The sequence below is a fragment of the Anser anser genome (genome assembly GCF_964211835.1).
Source record: "Anser anser genome assembly, chromosome: 33".
Lineage (NCBI taxonomy): Eukaryota > Metazoa > Chordata > Aves > Anseriformes > Anatidae > Anser > Anser anser.
The window spans coordinates 327,609-348,263 of NC_139754.1; the positions used below are offsets into that span (position 1 = coordinate 327,609).

The 20,655-nt window shown below is 61.5% G+C and overlaps 1 protein-coding gene across 1 annotated transcript; it reads right to left on the minus strand.

Annotated features, from left to right (window-relative positions):
• Nucleotides 1-73: 73 nt before the first annotated feature.
• Nucleotides 74-17,651, minus strand: LOC310888305 (mucin-3A-like; the record flags this gene model as incomplete). Its single annotated transcript, XM_083814899.1, has 10 exons — nt 74-253; nt 347-402; nt 508-608; nt 1,425-1,580; nt 1,669-1,831; nt 2,387-2,455; nt 2,544-2,811; nt 3,559-3,686; nt 3,788-3,895; nt 17,462-17,651. The coding sequence occupies 10 exons, from the start codon at nt 17,649-17,651 to the stop codon at nt 215-217; spliced, it is 1,278 nt and encodes a 425-aa protein (XP_083671025.1). The 3' UTR covers nt 74-214.
• Between the last annotated feature and the right edge of the window lie 3,004 nt (nt 17,652-20,655).

A 20,655-nucleotide genomic window follows, 5' to 3' on the forward strand; every position in this document is an offset into this window, starting at 1 on the left:
AAGGACCAACCCCGAGTGAGTGGAGCCAATTAGCCGGGACTAACGAGAGCAGTTAATTTATTACAGGCCGGGGGGGCCCAAATAAATAATAAATAGGGGGAGGGGAGCAAGGGGGGGGGGCCCTCGGCACGGCCTGCGTGTCGGGGGCCCGGCCCATGGGGGGCACAGCCGGGGGGGGGGGGTCTCCGCACGCCGTCCTGGCTGTGGAGGGTCCTCACGGCGGGGGTCTCAGCGAGGGTCTGGCAATATGCATCTGGGGGGGGGGGGAATAAGGGGGGGAGGGGTTAGAGGGGTCCAGGTGGGAGGGCTGTGGGGGGGGGGGGGCGGGTCTGGGGGGTACACCCACCGGCATGTCGGTGTTCACAAGGTCCAGCGAGGGCGTGAAGCTCCGTAGGCTGCCGCCTGTTGGGGACATGGGTGGGGGGGAGATGGGGTGAGTGGTGGGGCTGGGGGAGCAGCTGTGGACCCCCCCCCCCAAATGCTGCCCCCCCCCGGAGCCCCCCTGACCTGTGCTGGCGCCGTTGTTGGTGAAGAGGAAGCCGTCGGGTGAGGTCCAGATGCCGCCATCGTTCTCGTACCAGCTGTCCCCAACGGAGGACGAAGCGTTCCTGGGGGGCAGCGCCAGGGGGCTCAGAGGGGGGCGCAGGGATGGGGGAGGGGGCTGTGCCCCCCCCCGCCACCTGCCCAGGTGTCCGCCACCAACCCCACGCAGAAGCAGAAGACCCCAAGGGTACGTACCCAGCACCAAAGCTGCTTTGAGGCAAAGACCCCCAACCCAACCCAACCCAACCCAACCCAACCCAGCCAACTGTCCTGACTCAACTCAACCCATCCAACCCAACCCAACTCAACCCAATCCCAACCCAACCAACCCAACCCAACATGACCCCACCTCAACTCAACCCAACCTCAACTCAACTCAAACCAACCTCAACTCAACCAACTGAACCATCCCAACCCAACTCAACCCAACCAACCCAACCCAACATGACCCCACCCCAACTCAACCCGACCAACTCAACTCAGCCCAACCTCAACTCAACCAACTGAACCATCCCAACCCAACTCAACCCAACCAACCCATCCTGACCCAACTCAACCCAACCAACCCAACATGACCCCATCCCAACTCAACCAAGCCAACCCAAATCCAACCCCCACCAACCCATGGTGACCCCACCCCGACACGATGAACCAAACCATCCCAACCCAACCCAATGTGACCCCCACCCCAACTCCATGAACTAAATAATCCCAACCCAACTCAACCCAAACCAACCCAACATGACTCCATGCCAACTCAATGAACCAAAACACCTCAACCCAACCCAACTCAACCCAACAGGACCCACTCAACATGACCCCCCCCCCACCTCAACAAACCATCCCGTCCCAATCCACCCCAACCGTCCCTGCCCCTCTACCTTCTCCACTCCTTCCTCCTCTTCACCAGCAGCACGACAAAGACGATGCAGGCGATGAGCAGCACCGTGGCCACCAACCCCAGCCCGGTGGCCACCTTGCTGATGCGCGCAGAGCACTGGCTGCCCGTGTACCAGTAGAGCGATTCATCCCAGCAGCTGCGGGGACAAGGAAAGGTCAGGCCCAGTGGTCCCAGTGGGGATGGGGGACGGGCACGGGGGTGGGGGGGCACATGGTGACACTCACAAGCACTGTGGCCCGGCGCGGGTGACGTGGCATTGGCCGTGGTAGCAGTTGAGGGTGATGGGCGTGTTGGGCGTGCAGTTGGTGATGCAGCGGATGATGTTACTCACGTTCTGCGCGTAGTAGTAGTCCTGGTAGCCGACGGGCGCCTGCTGCTGGCACAGTGCTGAGGAGGGGACATGGCGGGGGAGAGAGGGTCAAATGGGGTGGTGGGGTGTGTAGGGGCTGGTGGGACGCATGGGGGGCTCAGGGGACATGTAGGGGGCTGGTAGGACTGATGGGGGCAGGTGGGGTGCCTAGAGGGTAGTGGGCTTTATAGGGGTCTAGTGGGACTCATAGGGGACTGGTGGGGCTCATGTAGGGTGGTGGGCTTTATGGGGGGTCTGGTAGGGCTCATAAGGGGCTGGTAGGGCTCATAGGGGGTTGGTGGGGCTCATATAGGGTGGTGGGCTTCATAGGGGCTGGTGGGGCTCATGGGGGCTGGAGGGCTTCATGGGGGGGGTCTTTTGGGGCTCATAGGGGGCTGGTGGGGCTTATGGGGGCTGGAGGACTTCATGGGGAGGGTCTTTTGGGGCTCATAGGGGGCTGGTGGGGCTCATGGGGGCTGGAGGGCTTCATGGGACTCATTGGGGGTCTCATGGGACTCATAGGGACTGGTGGGGTGCATAGGGGGCTCGGGGGGGGGCGCATGGGGGGGTCTGTGGGGGCACCCTGGCCTCACCGTCAAGCGAAGGGGACTCCGTCATGTTCTTGACGACAGGGCTGGATGACACCACAAGGCAGACGACGGCTGTGGGGGGAGAGAGGCTGTCAGAGACCCTTCTCCGGGGGCCTCCCCGGGGGGTCGGGGGGGCGGGGGGGGAGGACGGGACACCCACAGAGGTCGTGCTCGCAGTCGCCCTGGCTGTCGGCAGTCTCCTGAAGCTTCTGCACCAGCTTCTCCATCTTCTCCTGGAACTCCTCGGTCATGTTGGGGCTGGCGATGGTGCTGAAGATGACCTCGTGCTCCACCTCGAGGCCGGTGCCCACGGGGAGGGACGCGGAGGCCCTGCGCACCCGGGCTCCCTGCCTTCTGGAGGCCGCCGGCCCGATGCGGAGGATCTTCACGCCCTTGTAGCCGGGCACGGAGCCGTAGATCTTGGCCATCTGCCCGGGGAAGGGGCGCCGTAAGGACGGGTCCCGCGTGGCCTGGCCTCCTTTGTGCAGCCCAGCCTCCCCTTGCACAATTCGGCCTCCTCCCATGCTCCTGGCCTCCCCTCATGCAGCCCGGCCTCCCCTTGTACTCCCAAACTCCTCTCATGCAGCCCGGCCTCCCCTCGTGCTCCTGACTTCCCTTTATGTTCCCAGCCTCCCTTTGTGCTCCCAGCCTCCCCTCATGCTCCTGGCCTCCACTTGTGCAGCCCGGCCTCCCTTTGTGCTCCCAACCTTCCTTTGTGCTCCCAACCTCCCTTTGTGCTCCCAGCCTCCCTTTGTGCTCCCAGCCTCCCCTCGTGCTCCCGGCCTCCCCTTGTGCTTCCAGTCTCCGTCTTTGATCTCCGCCTCCTCTCCTGTGGCTCGGCCTCCACTTGCGCTCCCGGCCTCCCCTCACGCAATCTGGCATCCGTTGGCGCTCCCGGCCTCCCCTCGTGCTCCCGAGCTCCTCTCGCACAGCCTGGCTTCCCCTTGTGCTCCTGGCCTCCCCTCGTTCTCCCGGCGTCCGTTTGTGTTCCCGGCCTCCTTCTGCGCTCCCAGCCTCCCTTTATTCTCCCAGCCTCCCCTCTCGCAGCCTGGCCTCCCCTCGTGCTCCTGGCCTCCCTTTGTGCTCCTGGCCTCCCCTCATGTTCCTGGCCTCCCCTTGCACAGCCTGGCCTCCCCTCGTGCTCCCGGCCTCCCCTCCTGCTCCCCGGGCCTCACCTCCTGCCGAAAATGCCTCACGAAGTCCTCGTAGGCCTGCGAGAGGGGGTCCCGCAGCTCCTCCGTGTAGTTGAAGTTGGTGACGGTCACCACCAGCTCCACATTGGCCACGATCGTCCCCTCGACGGCTGTGGGAGGCAGGAGGGGGCTGAGCGGGGGGGGGGTCCGGGGCCGGGCGGAGGCCGTGGGCTGGGGGGGAGGCCGTGGGCTGGGGGGAGGCGGCACTTACGGTTGTCGATGGTGACGGTGTCGGTGGAGAACTCGCACAAGGGGCCGTAGAAGTCTGAGGGGCAGATGCACTTGATATCGTCGTAGTAGCCTCCGTTCTGGCAGACCACTGCGGGGAGAGCGGAGGTCAGGGGGCGCCTCGGGGGGCACCCAGGGGTGGGGGTCCCGCCCCTGGGGGGGGGGGGGAGAATTGGAGGACCCAGGAGGTGGCATGGAGAGGGGGAGGAAGGGAGGGAGGTAGAGGCTGACCTGGAGGAACGGTGGTGGTGGTTCTTGCGGTGGTCGTGGTGGTGGTGGCAGTGGTCGTTGGGGTGGTGGTGGTCGTCGTCGTAGTACTGGTCGTGGTGGTGCTTGTGGTCGTTGTGGAGGTGGTGGTGGTAACTGGGGAGCTGGTGGTGGTCACTGGAGCAGTACTGGTGGTCACTGGAGCTGTACTGGTGGTGACCGGAGCTGTACTGGTGGTCACTGGAGCTGTACTGGTGGTGACCGGAGCTGTACTGGTGGTCACTGGAGCTGTACTGGTGGTCACTGGAGCTGTACTGGTGGTGACCGGAGCTGTACTGGTGGTGACCGGAGCTGTACTGCTGGTCACTGGAGCTGTACTGGTGGTCACTGGACCTGTACTGGTGGTCACAGGAGCTGTACTGGTGGTGACCGGAGCTGTACTGGTGGTCACTGGAGCTGTACTGGTGGTGACCGGAGCTGTACTGGTGGTCACTGGAGCTGTACTGGTGGTGACCGGAGCTGTACTGGTGGTGACTGGAGCTGTACTGGTGGTCACTGGAGCTGTACTGGTGGTCACTGGAGCTGTACTGGTGGTGACTGGAGCTGTACTGGTGGTCACTGGAGCTGTACTGGTGGTCACTGGAGCTGTACTGGTGGTCACTGGAGCTGTACTGGTGGTGACCGGAGCTGTACTGGTGGTCACTGGAGCTGTACTTGTGGTGACCGGGGCTGTACTGGTGGTGACCGGAGCTGTACTGGTGGTCACAGGAGCTGTACTGGTGGTGACCGGAGCTGTACTGGTGGTCACTGGAGCTGTACTGGTGGTGACCGGAGTTGTACTGCTGGTGACTGGAGCTGTACTGGTGGTCACTGGAGCTGTACTGGTGGTCACTGGAGCTGTACTGGTGGTGACCAGAGCTGTACTGGTGGTCACTGGAGCTGTAATGGTGGTGACCGGAGCTGTACTGGTGGTGACAGGAGCTGTACTGGTGGTCACTGGAGCTGTACTGGTGGTGACCGGAGCTGTAGTGGCGGTGACCGGAGCTGTACTGGTGGTGACCGGAGCTGTACTGGTGGTGACCAGAGCTGTACTGGTGGTGACTGGAGCTGTACTGGTGGTGACCGGAGCTGTACTGGTGGTCACTGGAGCTGTAGTGGTGGAGACCGGAACTGTACTGGTGGTCACTGGAGCTGTACTGGTGGTCACTGGAGCTGTACTGGTGGTGACCGGAGCTGTACTGGTGGTCACTGGAGCTGTACTGGTGGTGACTGGAGCTGTACTGGTGGTGACCGGAGCTGTACTGGTGGTCACTGGAGCTGTACTGGTGGTGACTGGAGCTGTACTGGTGGTGACCGGAGCTGTACTGGTGGTCACTGGAGCTGTACTGGTGGTGACCGGAGCTGTACTGGTGGTCTGTGGAGCTGTACTGCTGGAGACCGGAGCTGTACTGGTGGTCACTGGAGCTCTACTTGTGGTGACCGGGGCTGTACTGGTGGTGACCGGAGCTGTACTGGTGGTCACTGGAGCTGTACTGGTGGTGACCGGAGCTGTACTGGTGGTCACTGGAGCTGTACTGGTGGTCACTGGAGCTGTACTGGTGGTGACCGGAGTTGTACTGCTGGTGACTGGAGCTGTACTGGTGGTCACTGGAGCTGTACTGGTGGTCACTGGAGCTGTACTGGTGGTGACCAGAGCTGTACTGGTGGTCACTGGAGCTGTACTGGTGGTGACCGGAGCTGTACTGGTGGTGACAGGAGCTGTACTGGTGGTCACTGGAGCTGTACTGGTGGTGACCGGAGCTGTAGTGGCGGTGACCGGAGCTGTACTGGTGGTGACCGGAGCTGTACTGGTGGTGACGGGAGCTGTACTGGTGGTCACTGGAGCTGTACTGGTGGTGACCGGAGCTGTACTGGTGGTCACTGGAGCTGTACTGGTGGTGACCGGAGCTATACTGGTGGTGACCGGAGCTGTACTGGTGGTCACTGGACCTGTACTGGTGGTGACTGGAGCTGTACTGGTGGTGACCGGAGCTGTACTGGTGGTCACTGGAGCTGTACTGGTGGTCACCGGAGCTGTACTGGTGGTCACTGGAGCTGTAGTGGTGGTGACCGGAGCTGTACTGGTGGTGACCGGAGCTGTACTGGTGGTCACTGGAGCTGTACTGGTGGTGACCGGAGCTGTACTGGTGGTGACTGGAGCTGTACTGGTGGTGACTGGAGCTGTACTGGTGGTGATCGGAGCTGTACTGGTGGTCACCGGAGCTGTACTGGTGGTCACTGGAGCTGTACTGGTGGTCACCGGAGCTGTACTGGTGGTCACTGGAGCTGTACTGGTGGTGACCGGAGCTGTACTGGTGGTCACTGGAGCTGTACTGGTGGTCACCGGAGCTGTACTGGTGGTGACCGGAGCTGTACTGGTGGTGACTGGAGCTGTAGTGGTGGTGACTGGAGCTGTACTGGTGGTCACCGGAGCTGTACTGGTGGTCACTGGAGCTGTACTGGTGGTCACTGGAGCTGTACTGGTGGTGACCGGAGCTGTACTGGTGGTCACTGGAGCTGTACTGGTGGTGACCGGAGCTGTACTGGTGGTCACTGGAGCTGTACTGGTGGTCACCGGAGCTGTACTGGTGGTGACCGGAGCAGTACTGGTGGTCACTGGAGCTGTACTGGTGGTGACCGGAGCTGTACTGGTGGTCACTGGAGCTGTACTGGTGGTCACTGGAGCTGTACTGGTGGTGACCGGAGCTGTACTGGTGGTCACTGGAGCTGTACTGGTGGTCACTGGAGCTGTACTGGTGGTGACCGGAGCTGTACTGGTGGTCACTGGAGCTGTACTGGTGGTGAACGGAGCTGTACTGGTGGTGACCGGAGCTGTACTGGTGGTGACTGGAGCTGTACTGGTGGTCACCGGAGCTGTACTGCTGGTGACTGGAGCTGTACTGGTGGTCACTGGAGCTGTACTGGTGGTGACCGGAGCTGTACTGGTGGTCACCGGAGCTGTACTGGTGGTCACTGGAGCTGTGCTGGTGGTGACCGGAGCTGTACTGGTGGTGACAGGAGCTGTACTGGTGGTCACTGGAGCTGTACTGGTGGTCACTGGACCTGTACTGGCGGTGACCGGAGCTGTACTGGTGGTCACTGGAGCTGTACTGGTGGTGACTGGAGCTGTACTGGTGGTGACCGGAGCTCTAGTGGTGGTGACTGGAGCTGTACTGGTGGTGACCGGAGCTCTAGTGGTGGTCACTGGAGCTGTACTGGTGGTGACCGGAGCTGTACTGGTGGTCACTGGAGCTGTACTGGTGGTGACTGGAGCTGTACTGGTGGTCACTGGAGTTGTACTGGTGGTGACAGGAGCTGTACTGGTGGTCACTGGAGCTGTACTGGTGGTGACCGGAGCTGTACTGGTGGTCACTGGAGCTGTACTGGTGGTCACTGGAGCTGTACTGGTGGTGACTGGTGCTGTACTGGTGGTCACCGGAGCTGTACTGGTTGTCACTGGAGCTGTGCTGGTGGTGACCGGAGCTGTACTGGTGGTCACCGGAGCTGTACTGGTGGTCACTGGAGCTGTACTGGTGGTCACTGGAGCTGTACTGGTGGTGACCGGAGCTGTACTGGTGGTCACTGGAGCTGTACTGGTGGTGACCGGAGCTGTACTGGTGGTGACCGGAGCTGTACTGGTGGTCACTGGAGCTGTACTGGTGGTCACTCGAGCTGTACTGGTGGTCACCGGAGCTGTACTGGTGGTCACTGGAGCTGTACTGGTGGTGACCGGAGCTGTACTGGTGGTCACTGGAGCTGTACTGGTGGTCACTGGAGCTGTACTGGTGGTGACCGGAGCTGTACTGGTGGTGACTGGAGCTGTAGTGGTGGTGACTGGAGCTGTACTGGTGGTCACCGGAGCTGTACTGGTGGTGACCGGAGCTGTACTGGTGGTCACTGGTTCTGTACTGGTGGTGACCGGAGCTGTACTGGTGGTCACTAGAGCTGTACTGGTGGTCACTGGAGCTGTACTGGTGGTGACCGGAGCTGTACTGGTGGTCACTGGAGCTGTACTGGTGGTCACCGGAGCTGTACTGGTGGTCACTGGACCTGTACTGGTGGTCACTGGACCTGTACTGGTGGTGACCGGAGCTGTACTGGTGGTCACTGGAGCTGTACTGGTGGTCACCGGAGCTGTACTGCTGGTGACTGGAGCTGTACTGGTGGTCACTGGAGCTGTACTGGTGGTGACCGGAGCTGTACTGGTGGTCACCGGAGCTGTACTGGTGGTCACTGGAGCTGTGCTGGTGGTGACTGGAGCTGTACTGGTGGTGACAGGAGCTGTACTGGTGGTCACTGGAGCTGTACTGGTGGTCACTGGACCTGTACTGGTGGTGACCGGAGCTGTACTGGTGGTGACTGGAGCTGTACTGGTGGTCACCGGAGCTGTACTGGTGGTCACTGGAGATGTACTGGTGGTGACTGGAGCTGTACTGGTGGTGACCGGAGCTCTAGTGGTGGTCACTGGAGCTGTACTGGTGGTGACCGGAGCTGTACTGGTGGTCACTGGAGCTGTACTTGTGGTCACTGGAGCTGTACTGGTGGTGACCGGAGCTGTACTGGTGGTGACTGGAGCTGTACTGGTGGTCACCGGAGCTGTACTGGTGGTGACCGGAGCTGTACTGGTGGTAACCGGATCTGTAACGGTGGTCACTGGAGCTGTACTGGTGGTCACCGGAGCTGTAGTGGTGGTGACCGGAGCTGTACTGGTGGTCACTGGACCTGTACTGGTGGTCACCGGAGCTGTACTGGTGGTCACTGGAGCTGTACTGGTGGTCACCGGAGCTGTACTGGTGGTCACTGGAGCTGTACTGGTGGTCACTGGACCTGTACTGGTGGTGACTGGAGCTGTACTGGTGGAGACTGGCGCTGTACTGGTGGTGACCGGAGCTCTAGTGGTGGTGACTGGAGCTGTACTGGTGGTGACCGGAGCTGTACTGGTGTTCACTGGAGCTGTACTGGTGGTCACCGGAGCTGTACTGGTGGTCACTGGAGCTGTACTGGTGGTGACCGGAGCTGTACTGGTGGTGACCGGAGCTGTACTAGTGGTGACTTGAGCTGTACTGGTGGTGACGGGAGCTGTACTGGTGGTCACTGGAGCTGTACTGGTGGTGACCGGAGCTGTACTGGTGGTGACCGGAGCTGTACTGGTGGTCACTGGAGCTGTACTGGTGGTGACCGGAGCTGTACTGGTGGTCACTGGAGCTGTACTGGTGGTGACCGGAGCTGTACTGGTGGTGACTGGAGCTGTACTGGTGGTGACCGGAGCTGTACTGGTGGTGAACGGAGCTGTACTGGTGGTGACTGGCGCTGTACTGGTGGTGACCGGAGCTCTAGTGGTGGTGACTGGAGCTGTACTGGTGGTGACCGGAGCTGTACTGGTGGTCACTGGAGCTGTACTGGTGGTCACCAGAGCTGTACTGGTGGTGACTGGAGCTGTACTGGTGGTTACCGGAGCTGTACTGGTGGTTACCGGAGCTGTACTAGTGGTGACCGGAGCTGTACTGGTGGTCACTGGAGCTGTACTGGTGGTCACTGGAGCTGTACTGGTGGTGACCGGAGCTGTACTGGTGGTGACCGGAGCTGTACTGGTGGTCACTGGAGCTGTACTGGTGGTGACCGGAGCTGTACTGGTGGTCACTGGAGCTGTACTCGTGGTGACCGGAGCTGTACTGGTGGTCACAGGAGCTGTACTGGTGGTCACTGGAGCTGTACTGGTGGTGAACGGAGCTGTACTGGTGGTGACTGGCGCTGTACTGGTGGTGACCGGAGCTCTAGTGGTGGTGACTGGAGCTGTACTGGTGGTGACCGGAGCTGTACTGGTGGTCACTGGAGCTGTACTGGTGGTCACCGGAGCTGTACTGGTGGTCACTGGAGCTGTACTGGTGGTGACCGGAGCTGTACTGGTGGTGACCGGAGCTGTACTGGTGGTCACTGGAGCTGTACTGGTGGTCACTGGAGATGTACTGGTGGTGACCGGAGCTATACTGCTGGTGACGGGAGCTGTACTGGTGGTCACTGGACCTGTACTTGTGGTGACTGGAGCTGTACTGGTGGTGACCGGAGCTGTACTGGTGGTCACTGGAGCTGTACTGGTGGTCACCGGAGCTGTACTGGTGGTCACTGGTTCTGTACTGGTGGTGACCGGAGCTGTACTGGTGGTCACTGGAGCTGTACTGGTGGTCACTGGAGCTGTACTGGTGGTGACCGGAGCTGTACTGGTGGTCACTGGAGCTGTACTGGTGGTCACCGGAGCTGTACTGGTGGTCACTGGACCTGTACTGGTGGTCACTGGACCTGTACTGGTGGTGACCGGAGCTGTACTGGTGGTCACTGGAGCTGTACTGGTGGTCACCGGAGCTGTACTGCTGGTGACTGGAGCTGTACTGGTGGTCACTGGAGCTGTACTGGTGGTGACCGGAGCTGTACTGGTGGTCACCGGAGCTGTACTGGTGGTCACTGGAGCTGTGCTGGTGGTGACTGGAGCTGTACTGGTGGTGACAGGAGCTGTACTGGTGGTCACTGGAGCTGTACTGGTGGTCACTGGACCTGTACTGGTGGTGACCGGAGCTGTACTGGTGGTCACTGGAGCTGTACTGGTGGTCACCGGAGCTGTACTGGTGGTCACTGGAGATGTACTGGTGGTGACTGGAGCTGTACTGGTGGTGACCGGAGCTCTAGTGGTGGTCACTGGAGCTGTACTGGTGGTGACCGGAGCTGTACTGGTGGTCACTGGAGCTGTACTTGTGGTCACTGGAGCTGTACTGGTGGTGACCGGAGCTGTACTGGTGGTGACTGGAGCTGTACTGGTGGTCACCGGAGCTGTACTGGTGGTGACCGGAGCTGTACTGGTGGTAACCGGATCTGTAACGGTGGTCACTGGAGGTGTACTGGTGGTCACTGGAGCTGTACTGGTGGTTACCGGAGCTGTACTGGTGGTCAACGGAGCTGTACTGGTGGTCACTGGACCTGTACTGGTGGTCACCGGAGCTGTACTGGTGGTCACTGGAGCTGTACTGGTGGTCACCGGAGCTGTACTGGTGGTCACTGGAGCTGTACTGGTGGTCACTGGACCTGTACTGGTGGTGACTGGAGCTGTACTGGTGGAGACTGGCGCTGTACTGGTGGTGACCGGAGCTCTAGTGGTGGTGACTGGAGCTGTACTGGTGGTGACCGGAGCTGTACTGGTGTTCACTGGAGCTGTACTGGTGGTCACCGGAGCTGTACTGGTGGTCACTGGAGCTGTACTGGTGGTGACCGGAGCTGTACTGGTGGTGACCGGAGCTGTACTAGTGGTGACTTGAGCTGTACTGGTGGTGACGGGAGCTGTACTGGTGGTCACTGGAGCTGTACTGGTGGTGACCGGAGCTGTACTGGTGGTGACCGGAGCTGTACTGGTGGTCACTGGAGCTGTACTGGTGGTGACCGGAGCTGTACTGGTGGTCACTGGAGCTGTACTGGTGGTGACCGGAGCTGTACTGGTGGTCACCGGAGCTGTACTGGTGGTGACCGGAGCTGTACTGGTGGTGAACGGAGCTGTACTGGTGGTGACTGGCGCTGTACTGGTGGTGACCGGAGCTCTAGTGGTGGTGACTGGAGCTGTACTGGTGGTGACCGGAGCTGTACTGGTGGTCACTGGAGCTGTACTGGTGGTCACCAGAGCTGTACTGGTGGTCACTGGAGCTGTACTGGTGGTTACCGGAGCTGTACTGGTGGTGACCGGAGCTGTACTGGTGGTCACTGGAGCTGTACTGGTGGTCACTGGAGCTGTACTGGTGGTGACCGGAGCTGTACTGGTGGTGACCGGAGCTGTACTGGTGGTCACTGGAGCTGTACTGGTGGTGACCGGAGCTGTACTGGTGGTCACTGGAGCTGTACTCGTGGTGACCGGAGCTGTACTGGTGGTCACAGGAGCTGTACTGGTGGTCACTGGAGCTGTACTGGTGGTGAACGGAGCTGTACTGGTGGTGACTGGCGCTGTACTGGTGGTGACCGGAGCTCTAGTGGTGGTGACTGGAGCTGTACTGGTGGTGACTGGAGCTGTACTGGTGGTCACTGGAGCTGTACTGGTGGTCACCGGAGCTGTACTGGTGGTCACTGGAGCTGTACTGGTGGTGACCGGAGCTGTACTGGTGGTGACCGGAGCTGTACTGGTGGTCACTGGAGCTGTACTGGTGGTCACTGGAGATGTACTGGTGGTGACCGGAGCTATACTGCTGGTGACGGGAGCTGTACTGGTGGTCACTGGACCTGTACTTGTGGTGACTGGAGCTGTACTGGTGGTGACCGGAGCTGTACTGGTGGTCACTGGAGCTGTACTGGTGGTCACCGGAGCTGTACTGCTGGTGACTGGAGCTGTACTGGTGGTCACTGGAGCTGTACTGGTGGTGACCGCAGCTGTACTGGTGGTCACCGGAGCTGTACTGGTGGTCACTGGAGCTGTGCTGGTGGTGACCGGAGCTGTACTGGTGGTGACAGGAGCTGTACTGGTGGTCACTGGAGCTGTACTGGTGGTCACTGGAGCTGTGCTGGTGGTGACCGGAGCTGTGCTGGTGGTGACCGGAGCTGTACTGGTGGTGACAGGAGCTGTACTGGTGGTCACTGGACCTGTACTGGTGGTAACCGGAGCTGTACTGGTGGTCAGTGGAGCTGTACTGGTGGTCACCGGAGCTGTACTGGTGGTCACTGGAGATGTACTGGTGGTGACTGGAGCTGTACTGGTGGTGACCGGAGCTCTAGTGGTGGTCACTGGAGCTGTACTGGTGGTGACCGGAGCTGTACTGGTGGTCACTGGAGCTGTACTTGTGGTCACTGGAGCTGTACTGGTGGTGACCGGAGCTGTACTGGTGGTGACTGGAGCTGTACTGGTGGTCACCGGAGCTGTACTGGTGGTGACCGGAGCTGTACTGGTGGTAACCGGAGCTGTAACGGTGGTCACTGGAGGTGTACTGGTGGTCACTGGAGCTGTACTGGTCGTTACCGGAGCTGTACTGGTGGTCAACGGAGCTGTACTGGTGGTCACTGGACCTGTACTGGTGGTCACCGGAGCTGTACTGGTGGTCACTGGAGCTGTACTGGTGGTCACCGGAGCTGTACTTGTGGTCACTGGAGCTGTACTGGTGGTCACTGGAGCTGTACTGGTGGTGACCGGAGCTGTACTGGTGGTCACTGGAGCTGTACTGGTGGTCACTGGAGCTGTACTGGTGGTCACTGGACCTGTACTGGTGGTCACTGGAGCTGTACTGGTGGTGACTGGCGCTGTACTGGTGGTGACCGGAGCTCTAGTGGTGGTGACTGGAGCTGTACTGGTGGTGACCGGAGCTGTACTGGTGGTCACTGGAGCTGTACTGGTGGTCACCGGAGCTGTAGTGGTGGTGACCGGAGCTCTAGTGGTGGTGACCGGAGCTGTACTGGTGGTGACCGGTGCTGTACTGGTGGTGACGGGAGCTGTACTGGTGGTCACTGGAGCTGTACTGGTGGTGACCGGAGCTGTACTGGTGGTGACCGGAGCTGTACTGGTGGTCACTGGACCTGTACTGGTGGTGACCGGAGCTGTACTGGTGGTCACTGGAGCTGTACTGGTGGTGACCGGAGCTGTACTGGTGGTCACCGGAGCTGTACTGGTGGTCACTGGAGCTGTACTGGTGGTCACTGGAGCTGTACTGGTGGTGACCGGAGCTGTACTGGTGGTGACCGGAGCTGTACTGGTGGTCACTGGAGCTGTACTGGTGGTCACTGGAGCTGTACTGGTGGTGACCGGAGCTATACTGGTGGTGACGGGACCTGTACTGGTGGTCACTGGACCTGTACTGGTGGTGACTGGAGCTGTACTGGTGGTGACCGGAGCTGTACTGGTGGTGACGGGAGCTGTAGTGGTGGTGACCGGAGCTGTACTGGTGGTCACTGGAGCTGTACTGGTGGTGACCGGAGCTGTACTGGTGGTGACTGGAGCTGTAGTGGTGGTGACTGGAGCTGTACTGGTGGTGACCAGAGCTGTAATGGTGGTGACCGGAGCTGTACTGGTGGTCACTGGAGCTGTACTGGTGGTGACCGGAGCTGTACTGGTGGTCACTGGAGCTGTACTGGTGGTCACTGGAGCTGTACTGGTGGTGACTGGAGCTGTACTGGTGGTGACCGGAGCTGTACTGGCGGTGACCGGAGCTGTACTGGTGGTCACCGGAGCTGTACTGGCGGTGACCGGAGCTGTACTGGTGGTCACTGGAGCTGTACTGGTGGTGACCGGAGCTGTACTGGTGGTCACTGGAGCTGTACTGGTGGTGACCGGAGCTGTACTGGTGGTCACCGGAGCTGTACTGGTGGTCACCGGAGCTGTACTGGTGGTCACTGGAGCTGTACTGGTGGTCACTGGAGCTGTACTGGTGGTCACCGGAGCTGTACTGGTGGTCACCGGAGCTGTACTGGTGGTGACTGGAGCTGTACTGGTGGTGACCGGAGCTGTACTGGTGGTCACTGGAGCTGTACTGGTGGTCACTTGTGCTGTACTGGTGGTGACCGGAGCTGTACTGGTGGTCACTGGAGCTGTACTGGTGGTCACTGGAGCTGTACTGGTGGTCACCGGAGCTGTACTGCTGGTGACTGGAGCTGTACTGGTGGTGACTGGAGCTGTACTGGTGGTGACCGGAGCTGTACTGGTGGTCACTGGAGCTGTACTGGTGGTCACTGGAGCTGTACTGGTGGTGACCGGAGCTGTACTGCTGGTGACTGGAGCTGTACTGGTGGTGACTCGAGCTGTACTGGTGGTGACCGGAGCTGTACTGGTGGTCACCGGAGCTGTACTGGTGGTCACTGGAGCTGTGCTGGTGGTCACTGGAGCTGTACTGGTGGTCACTGGAGCTGTAGTGGTGGTGACCGGAGCTGTACTGGTGGTCACTGGAGCTGTACTGGTGGTGACCGGAGCTGTACTGGTGGTGACTGGAGCTGTACTGGTGGTGACCGGAGCTGTACTGGTGGTCACTGGAGCTGTACTGGTGGTCACTGGAGCTGTACTGGTGGTCCCCGGAGCTGTACTGGTGGTGACCGGAGCTGTAACGGTGGTCACCGGAGGTGTACTGGTGGTCACTGGAGCTGTACTGGTGGTTACCGGAGCTGTACTGGTGGTCACTGGAGCTGTACTGGTGGTCACTGGAGCTGTACTGGTGGTCACTGGAGCTGTACTGGTGGTGACCGGCGCTGTACTGGTGGTGACCGGAGCTGTACTGGTGGTCACTGGAGCTGTACTGGTGGTGACCGGAGCTGTACTTGTGGTCACTGGAGCTGTACTGGTGGTCACTTGAGCTGTACTGGTGGTCACCGGAGCTGTACTGGTGGTGACCGGAGCTGTACTGGTGGTGACCGGAGATGTACTGGTGGTCACTGGAGCTGTACTGGTGGTGACCGGAGCTGTACTGGTGGTGACTGGAGCTGTACTGGTGGTGACCGGAGCTGTACTGGTGGTCACTGGAGCTGTACTGGTGGTCACTGGAGCTGTACTGGTGGTGACCGGAGCTGTACTGGTGGTCACTGGAGCTGTACTGGTGGTCACTGGACCTGTACTGGTGGTCACCGGAGCTGTACTGGTGGTCACCGGAGCTGTACTGGTGGTCACTGGAGATGTACTGGTGGTGACCGGAGCTGTACTGGTGGTCACTGGAGCTGTACTGGTGCTTACCGGAGCTGTAGTGGTGGTGACCGGAGCTGTACTGGTGGTGGCTGGAGCTGTACTGGTGGTCACCGGAGCTGTACTGCTGGTGACCGGAGCTGTACTGGTGGTCACTGGAGCTGTACTGGTGGTGACCGGAGCTGTACTGGTGGTCACTGGAGCTGTAATGGTGGTGACCGGAGCTGTACTGGTGGTGACCGGAGCTGTACTGCTGGTCACTGGAGCTGTACTGGTGGTCACTGGACCTGTACTGGTGGTCACAGGAGCTGTACTGGTGGTGACCGGAGCTGTACTGGTGGTCACTGGAGCTGTACTGGTGGTGACCGGAGCTGTACTGCTGGTGACCGGAGCTGTACTGGTGGTCACTGGAGCTGTACTGGTGGTCACCGGAGCTGTACTGGTGGTGACCGGAGATGTACTGGTGGTCACTGGAGCTGTACTGGTGGTCACTGGACCTGTACTGGTGGTCACTGGAGCTGTACTGGTGGTCACCGGAGCTGTACTGGTGGTCACTGGAGCTGTACTGGTGGTGACCGGAGCTGTACTGGTGGTCACTGGAGCTGTACTGGTGGTCAGCGGAGCTGTACTGGTGGTGACTGGAGCTGTACTGGTGGTCACTGGAGCTGTACTGGTGGTGACCGGAGCTGTACTGGTGGTCACTGGAGCTGTACTGGTGGTCAATGGAGCTGTACTGGTGGTCAATGGAGCTGTACTGGTGGTGACCGGAGCTGTAGTGGTGGTGACCGGAGCTGTACTGGTGGTCACTGGAGCTGTACTGGTGGTGACCGGAGCTGTACTGGTGGTCACCGGAGCTGTACTGGTGGTCACTGGATCTGTACTGGTGGTGACCGGAGCTGTACTGGTGGTCACTGGAGCTGTACTGGTGGTGACCGGAGCTGTACTGGTGGTGACCGGAGCTGTACCGGTGGTCACTGGAGCTGTACTGGTGGTCACCGGAGCTGTACTGCTGGTCACTGGACCTGTACTGGTGGTCACTGGAGCTGTACTGGTGGTCACTGGAGCTGCACTGGTGGTGACCGGAGCTGTACTGGTGGTGACTGGAGCTGTACTGGTGGTGACCGGAGCTGTACTGGTGGTCACTGGAGCTGTACTGGTGGTGACCGGACCTGTACTGGTGGTGACTGGAGCTGTACTGGTGATCACTGGAGCTGTACTGGTGGTGACCGGAGCTGTACTGGTGGTCACTGGAGCTGTACTGGTGGTCACTGGAGCTGTACTGGTGGTGACTGGAGCTGTACTGGTGGTGACCGGAGCTGTACTGGTGGTCACTGGAGCTGTACTGGTGGTCACTGGAGCTGTACTGGTGGTGACCGGACCTGTACTGGTGGTGACTGGAGCTGTACTGGTGATCACTGGAGCTGTACTGGTGGTGACCGGAGCTGTACTGGTGGTCACTGGAGCTGTACTGGTGGTCACTGGAGCTGTACTGGTGGTGACTGGAGCTGTACTGGTGGTGACCGGAGCTGTACTGGTGGTCACTGGAGCTGTACTGGTGGTCACTGGAGCTGTACTGGTGGTGACCGGACCTGTACTGGTGGTGACTGGAGCTGTACTGGTGATCACTGGAGCTGTACTGGTGGTCAATGTGGGTGTATTGGTGGATACATGAGACATACTGGCCGTTACTTGTGTTGTAGTGGTTGTTGTTGTTGATGTACTGGTTGTTCCATTCGGTGTATCATTTTTGTCTGGTTTTATGCTGGTTGTTACTGGTGCTGTCGTGGTGCTTACTGATGCCGTACTTGACGTTACTGGTGCCGTACTTGTGGTTACTGGTGCCGTACTTGACGTTACTGGTGCCGTACTTGAGGTTACTGGTGCCGTACTGGTGCTGTGCGTCGTTGCCGTCGCTGTGGAGGTCGCTGTGCTGGAGGCTGTGGGGGAGGGCAGAGCCGTCAGCGCCTGCGCTCGGCCTCCGCATCGCCCCCAGCCCCTGCTTCGGCCTCAGCGTCCCCCTCCAGCCTCCCTCCATCGCCAGCCTCCACCCAGCCTCCCTTCGGCCTCCTCATCCTCCCCTCCACCTGCCTCCATTCTCAGACTCCCCTTCGGCCTCCACATCCCCTTACAGCCTCCGTCCATCCTCATCTTCAGCCTCCTCATCCTCCCCTCAGCCTCCCCCCACCCCCAGCCTCCCCTTCGGGCTCCACATCCCCCTACAGCCTCCCTCCATCCCCGTCTTCAGCCTCCTCGTCCTCCCCTTCAGCCTCCCTCCATCCTCAGCCTCCACCCAGCCTCCCCTTCAGCCTCCACATCCCCCACCAGCCTCCGCCCATCCTCATCTTCAGCCTCCTCATCCTCGTCTTCAGCCTCCCTCCACCCCCAGCCTCCCCTCCCAGCCTCCACACCCCCACCAGCCTCCATCCACCTTCACCTTCAGCCTCCTCATCCTGCCCTTCAGCCTCCATCCATTCCCAGCCTCCGCTCCCAGCCTCCACATTCCCGACCAGCCTCTGCCCGTCCTCATCTTCAGCCTCCTCATCCTCCCCTTCAGCCTCCATCCATTCTCAGCCTCCCCATCAGCCTCCCTCCATCCCCACCTTCAGCCTCCTCGTCCTCGTCTTCAGCCTCCCTCCACCCCCAGCCTCCACCCAGCCTCCCTTCGGCCTCCTCATCCTCCCCTCAGCCTCCCTCCACCCCCAGCCTCCCCTTCGGCCTCCACATCCCCTTACAGCCTCCCTCCATCCCCGTCTTCAGCCTCCTCGTCCTCCCCTTCAGCCTCCCTCCACCCCCAACCTCCTCTTCAGCCTCCTCATCCTCCTCATCCTCCCCCTCCCCCCCCAGCCTCCACCCCTCCCCCCACCCCCCCCGTGTCCCCTACCTGCCACCAGCAGCCACCCCACCAGCGCCACCAGCCTCCCCGCCATGGGCCTCTGCCAGCGAGGCCGCGTTCGTTGGAGGCTCGGTGGAGGCCAGGTGCGCCCGCGGGCGGGGGAGGCCGGCCTTTATGGGTGCTGGGGAGGCCTCGACCTTTGTCCCCCCCCCCCGGGACGGATGGGACGGGATGACACCCGCGGTGACATCGGCGGTGACATCGGCGGCGCCGCCCGGCGGGGACGTGACGGGGACGGGGTGGCACCGGGGTGGGGGTGGGGAGGGGGTTGGGGACACGGGGACATCGGGGTGGGGATGGCGGGGACGGCCAGACGCAGGGTGGGGACACCGGGGTGGGGACAGGGGGGGATGGGGACATTGGGATGGGGATGGGGGACACTTGGGGACATTGGGGACATCAAGACGTGGGGTGGGGACGTTGGGGACACTGGGGTGGGGATGGGGGACATGGGGACATGGGGACGGGGACTTGGGGACATTGGGATGGGGATGGGGGACACTTGGGGACATTGGGGACATTGGGGACATGGGGACATGGGGATAGGGACATGGGGATGTGGGGACATCAAGACGTGGGGTGGGGACTTTGGGGACATTGGGGACAGGGGACACAGGGAGTTTGGGGACATTGGGACGTGGGGATGTGGGGACATCGGGATGGACACGGGGAGTTTGGGGATGTTGGGGACATGGGGACATCAAGACATGGGGTGGGGACACGGGGACATCGGGGATGGGGGACACAGGGAGTTTGGGGACATTGGGGTGGGGACACGGGGAGGATGGGGACATGGGGACATTGGGACATGGGGACATGGGGTTGGGGACATCAGGACATGGGGTGGGGACATTGGGGACATGGGGTGGGGGGCACGGGGACATTGGGGACATGGGGACAGTGGGGGACATTGGGGGATGGGGGCATTGGGATATGGGGACGTGGGGACGGGGGGGGCAGTGGGGTGGGGACAGGGGGACATTTGGGGACACTTGGGGACATTGGGATGGGGTTGGGGACACAGGGACACGGGGGGGGGACATTGGGGACATTGGGGGGGGGAGGGGACACATTGGGGTCCTGGGGCCCTGGGGGGGGGGGGGGGCACCCCTGGGTGCCGCAGTCCCGCTGTCACCCAGTGTCGCCCAGTGTCGCCCAGTGCCACCCAGTGCCACCCGCGGTGTCCCCCCCCCCCCCGTTGCCACCACAAACAGGGCGGGGCCGCGGCCGCTCCCGGCGCTGACGCGCGGCGGCACCCATGGGTGGGGGGGGGGGAGGGGCCTGCACCGCACGCACCTGGGTGGGGGGGGGGGGAATGGGGGGGGACGGGGAGGGGGAGGGGATATTGGGGGGGGATGGGGACATGTGGGGGGGGGGATGGGGACGTTGGGGGGTGGGGGGGTAATGGGGGGGTTATGGGGACATTGGGGGGGGTCATGGGGACACGGGGGGGGTGGGGGGGTTATGGGGGGTTATGGGGACACGGGGGGGGCACTGGGGGTAATGGGGGGGTTATGGGGACATTGGGGGGGGCTTGGGGACATTGGGGGGGTGGGGGGGTTATGGGGGGGTTATGGGGACATTGGGGGGGTCATGGGGACACGGGGGGGTTATGGGGACATTGGGGGGGGGCTTGGGGACAGGTGGGGGGGATGGGGACATTGGGGGGCGTGGGGGGGTTATGGGGGGGTTATGGGGACACGGGGGGGCACTGGGAGGTAATGGGGGGGGTTATGAGGACATTGGGGGGCTTGGGGACGTGGGGGGGGGACATAGGGACGTGGGGGGGGATGGGGACATTGGGGGGGATGGGGGGGTAATGGGGGGATATGGGGACATTGGGGGGGTTGGGGACATTGGGGGGTTATGGGGGGGTTATGGGGGGCAATGGGGACATGGGGGAGGTATGGGGGGGTGGGGGGGTTATGGGGACATGGGGGGGCACATAGGGACATGGGGGGGGTCACGGGGACATTGGGGGGGGACAGTGGGGGGATTGGGGACATGGGGGGGACATGGGGGGTTATGGGGGGCTTGTGGGGACGGGGGGACATGGGGATATGGGGGGGGACATTGGGGGGACATTGGGGGGGGC